This window comes from Megalobrama amblycephala, linkage group LG1 (assembly GCF_018812025.1).
Source record: "Megalobrama amblycephala isolate DHTTF-2021 linkage group LG1, ASM1881202v1, whole genome shotgun sequence".
Classification (NCBI taxonomy): Eukaryota; Metazoa; Chordata; class Actinopteri; order Cypriniformes; family Xenocyprididae; genus Megalobrama; species Megalobrama amblycephala.
The window spans coordinates 3,744,595-3,749,961 of record NC_063044.1 but is presented as its reverse complement, the minus strand read 5'-3'; the positions used below and the strand labels follow the sequence as shown (position 1 = coordinate 3,749,961).

The following is a 5,367-nucleotide window of genomic DNA, read 5'->3' as shown; positions in this document are numbered from 1 at the left end:
ACACTAATACCCACAAATCAAAACACGATCCGCTTCAAGTTTTCTCTCGGTTGGAGAAAAAGAAAGAAGAGTTTGACATGGAGAGTACAAGTCACAGAGGATGACAAACTTTTGACTGACATATGTTTTCAGGAATGTGTTTTTCTCCATCATGTCCAGATGATGATGGCCACACTGCAGCTGAAACTTTTCAAAAGTGCTGGAGAAAGGATTTCTCATGTAAGAGACAGCAGACCAGGATCTCTGTACAAGTCTGATCGATTCATTAGTTAAGACATATGTACATTTCTATATTCATTATCTGCACGTGCGCTTGTATGTGCTAACACTTACTGGATTTTAACCTAAACCATTCAGAAGATTCAAAACTTCTACTAAACCTTATTCCTAACCTGTCAGATTGGCTTTACTGGCGTTGTGAAGGACAGAAAATCCGGCATAAGTATTGAATATATCGGACATCATGCAGAAGTTGAATTCGGTAAACAGTAACGCGGAGCTCCAGCAGCGGCTGGCGGATCACGGCGGATCCGGAGACACAGCGAGGGAAAACGGCACGAAACACATCCTCAGTCCCGCGGAACCTGTGGATACGGTTCACTGCTCCAGCAGAAAGATGCTGGTCGGGCTGGACATCCTCTGTCTGCTCGTGGGTAAGAGAAAAAATGTTGGGTGACACTTTGTAATAACTTTCCTTGTGATGTTAATGACTTAATGACATGTTATTAGATGATTTGCAAGCTATCATTACGTGTAAACAAGGTTACACTAGCTATAATAAGTAAGCATTAGCAAGTAAACATTATATAATGTTTTGCTGGTCAAATCAAAGTTTCATGACATTTCTGTTAGAATGTAGGGTTGAATGGGACACTTTTTCCAATTCATCTCAATGGCAAAAAGTATCCCAATCACCCTGAATTCATCCCACATGAACATCTAAAGCTTTGTAATGTTATAAATGAAGGCTATTGAGAATGTTGCCAAGCTGATGTATTTTTTCCACCCCCTCCCCTTCATGTGCAAAGAAAACAAGTTTCAAAAACAACACAACAGATTTATTGCAGGTTGTGGAACTTCCACTTCATCTGTTTTCCTCATAATATTACAAAAAAGTTTCTTCACAAAAGATGTTTTTATGTCAAAAGTTGACATGGGAACAACATTTCAAAAGTGAGTTGCTCCGTCCAAATAATCCTCTCAAAAGCCAAATCAGAGCTTAGAAAAGGAAAATAATAAGTTCATAACCTCTGCGCACGTGGTGTGTGTGTCTTCAGTTTAGAGTTGGCAGGAAAGTTTGTCCTGGGAAATTCAGCCGTATCCATGGAAACAGCAGTTCTCAAGAGAAAAGTGAAACTGCCTTTTCAGATGGCTTGAACTGCATGTGTTGTTTACTTTGTTTTGGCTAATATACTTTATTATTAAAACCGTAGGCTATTAGTTTCACTGTAAAAAAAAAAAAAAGTGTAAAGGCTGTTCACACCAAGGATAAGTATAACTAATAAGATATAGTTTTAAAAATCGTTCTAAATACAAAAGAATAGCACAACACACTACAACAATAACAATACAGTGAAAGGATTTTGTTGGAATCACTTATTTTTCCAGCTGATGAATGATAAATTCAATCAGAATCCATCCTGCTTTTAGAGCTGGAGCATTTAAAGTGGCAGAAGACACTGCAGTACATGCAGAATAAACAGAACAATATCGTCAGTTAGTGTGGATGCTAATATCATTATCATTATAGTTATTGTGAATGAGCTTTAAAGGGATAGTTCACCCAAAAATGAAAATTTGATGTTTATCTGCTTACCCCCAGCGCATCCAAGATGTAGGTACTTTTTTTCTTCAGTAGAACACAAATTATGATTTTTTTATTTTATTTTTGCAACAATTGCAGTCTGTCAGCCATATAATGCATGTCAATGGGAACACCATCTAGACAAATCCAAATTAAACCCTGCGGCTCGTGACGACACATTGATGTCCTAAGACACGAAACGATCAGTTTGTGTGAGAAACCGAACAGTATTTATATCATTTTGTACCTCTAATACACCACTATGTCCAACTGAGTTCAGCACTCGTTTAGTGAGGTCTGATCGCGCTCTGACAGCGGAAGTGATGTCTCACGCATATACTTCAATGAGTGCTAGACATCACTTCATTTGTCAGAGCGCGATCATACCTCACTAAACGAATGCTGAACACAGTTGGACATAGTGGTGTATTAGAGGTAAAAATGATGTAAATAATGTTTGGTTTCTCGCACAAACCGATCGTTTCGTGTCTTAGGACATCATAGTGTCATCACGAGCAGCAGGGTTTAATTTGGATTTATCTAAGCAAGTTTTATTTACTCTTATAGTAGAAGTTCCCATTCACTCCTATTATTTGACTGACAGACGGCAGCGGTTGGAGTTAAAAATCATCATTTGTGTTCTACTGAAGAAACAAAGTACCTACATCTTGGATGACCTGGGGGTAAGCAGATCAACATCAAATTTTCATTTTTGGGTGAACTATCCCTTTAACTGCACAATTGATAGTTTGTTAATTTATTAATATTGTTAGATGTTAATTTAATACCCAGTTAATTTAGATGTTAGTATATGAAACACACTTAAAAAAAAATCTGTATGATGCATTACAGAACATTAATGGACATTCAAAATAGTGTAAAATTCCATTCTAAATTCTAAAGAAAGTTATTTTCATATTAATATTTGAATTTAGACTACATTAATTGATTTCACGTTATATAAATTTTGCTCATGACTTTACAAAAGTTATCATAAAGTGTAAATTTTCCATACCACTTCCAAAAAGACTTTTTCATCTGCAAAAATCCTTGCAAAAATGTTGTCCTGTTAGTTTGTTGACACATTTACTGCTATCTGCAACGTTGCTAGGAAAGTCAGTGCACACCCCATCAGTTTCAGATGATTTAATGTGTCACAACAAAAACATTCACAACTGGGATAAGGGGATAAACACTTTAATCATGTCGTTGCTTTTGGTGCGCCAAATAGAACCTGTCCAGGCAGACAGACAGGTTACAGTAAGTTCTTCACCAGCCTGACTGTGCTTCTCACATGAGACCTGTTAAAGGAACTGCTCTTTGCCTCCAGGTAAAAGTCACTGTCCCACAGAATCTGTTTTTAGAAAGTGAAGTGTCTAGTACCGCTTGAGGTTTGTGGAGCAAATGTCACAGCCTCAGAGCCTCCTTTTATTTAGAATGACTGTCACTTTCTGCCTTATGACGTTACAGTCATGCAGTCAGCAGTACATAACTGGATTAATCCATGATTAATCCATGATTAAGAAAGAGTAGCTTGTGTAACCATGTAAGACTCAGCAGAGAGGAACTGTGACGTGGGACACATTTCACTGTTTTGAAACATGGAGCTTTTGTGACTTCTTCCTGACATTTGTTATGACTGTCAAACATTCAGAGCTGCATGATTCTGCTCATTTGTGCCGAATTCATCTTAAAGAGTTAGTTCACCTAAAATTGAAAGTTATTCCATGATTTACTCACCCTCAAGCCATCCTAGGTGTATATGACTTTCTTCTTTCAGCCGAACATAATCAGAGTTATATTAATAATTCTGGCTCTTCCAAGCTTTATAATGGCAGGGAATAGTAACTGAGATTTTGAAGCCCAAAAAAAGCACATTCATCCAACGTAAAAGTAATTCATATGGCTCCAGGGGGTTAAGAAAGGCCTTCTGAAGCGAAGCGATGGTTTTTTGTGAGAAAATTATCCATAATTCTAACTTCATAAACTTTAATCACTTGCTTTGGTAACGTTCGTTCGCGCATTCATGAGAAAGTCGAGTTCTGGCGTATGAAGTTGGATGTATAGGAGTAGAGTAAGTTTAGACACCTCTTGCGGTACAAACAAATAGCTGGGTGACAAACTCAAGCTCCTCTGACATTTCTCTTTAAAAATTCTCATTTTAGACTTCTAATTCGTAACCGGTGTTTTGCTTTGCTCTATCTTCAGCGCTTCTGTGTTTGTCAATATGTCATGTGTCAGGTCCAAGTTCACTCTAACACCAGAATCGACTCGTGTACGGAAGTCAGTGATTCTAGTTTATAAAGTTATAAATATGGATATTTTTCTTACAAAATGTACCGCTTTGCTTGAGAAGACCTTTATTAACCTCCTGGAGTCGTATGGATTACTTTTATGATGGACTCTTTTGGGCTTCAAAATCTCAGTTACTATTCACTCCCATTATCAAGCTTGGAAAAACCAGAATATTTTTTAAATAACGATTGTGTTCAGCTGAAATAAGAAAGTCATATACACCTAGGATGTCTTGAGGGTGAGTAATTTTAATTTTTGGGTGAACTATCCCTTTAAGTATAGATATGCTGCATTTTTGTGACAAAGAAGTACACTTTAGCATTTAAAAAGTGTAAATATTATGGAAATAATATACTTAATGTACAAACTAAATATATTGTTTTGGAACACTTACTGTAAATGCATGTTAATTGCAATTAAATGAAAATGTTTTATGTTTTAAATTTATATTAAAAGCAAGTAGCTGAATTTTAGAGTGTTTGTTGACCCACTTAATTAGGACTTGGGTACATCCTGACCTGTACTGATATGCATTTCATAATTTCTTCTATTGTCTATGGTAGAAGTGTACTGCAGAATGTACTGGCAAAGACTTATCTAAACTATACTTTAAATTTCATTTATATTGAAACTTATTTGTCATGAATTTAAATACATTATTAATTACACATTTGTAATGATGAAGTTGCAAATTAGTAACTTCTTTAAAAATGATTAAACCATGATTTAAAAGTAAATCTTTTAATTTGACATTATTACAAAATGCACTAAAATGCATTAATGCATTAAAAGTGTACTTAAATACTCTCTTTAAGTGCACTTAAAGAGTTAGTTCACCCAAAAATGAAAGTTCTGTCATTAATTACTCACCCTCATGTCGTTCCACACCTGTAAGACCTTGGTTCTTCTTCAGAACACAAATTAAGATATTTTTTGATGAAATCCGAGAGGTTTATTTATCCCCCATAGAAAGCAACGTAATTACCACATTCAAGGTCCAAAAAAGTTGTAGTAGTATACATTAAAGGGTTAGTTCACCCAAAAATGAAAAATTTGTCATCAGTTTGGACTAAACTGCTTGATTTATATGGATTAGTTTTATCTCTTGAAGAACTTTTTAAAACGTCAAAGTACTAGTTGCGTAGCTGTCTATGGAGGGACAGAAATCTCTCAGACTTAAGATCTTCATTTGTGTTTCAATAATGAATGAAAGTCTTGAAATGACATGAGGGTGAGTAAATGATAGAATTTTCATTTTCTTTGGGGTG

At 35.8% G+C, this 5,367-nt stretch overlaps 1 protein-coding gene across 1 annotated transcript in view; it reads left to right on the top strand.

Moving 5' to 3' along the window:
* ppap2d (phosphatidic acid phosphatase type 2D) overlaps window positions 1-5,367 on the top strand; it is a 40,646-nt gene continuing 35,279 nt past the window's right edge. Inside the window, exon 1 of the mRNA XM_048167455.1 lies at window positions 1-653. Within this exon, the coding sequence (XP_048023412.1) occupies window positions 464-653 (190 nt within the window). The 5' untranslated portion in view covers window positions 1-463. The remainder of the gene's footprint in view (window positions 654-5,367) is intronic.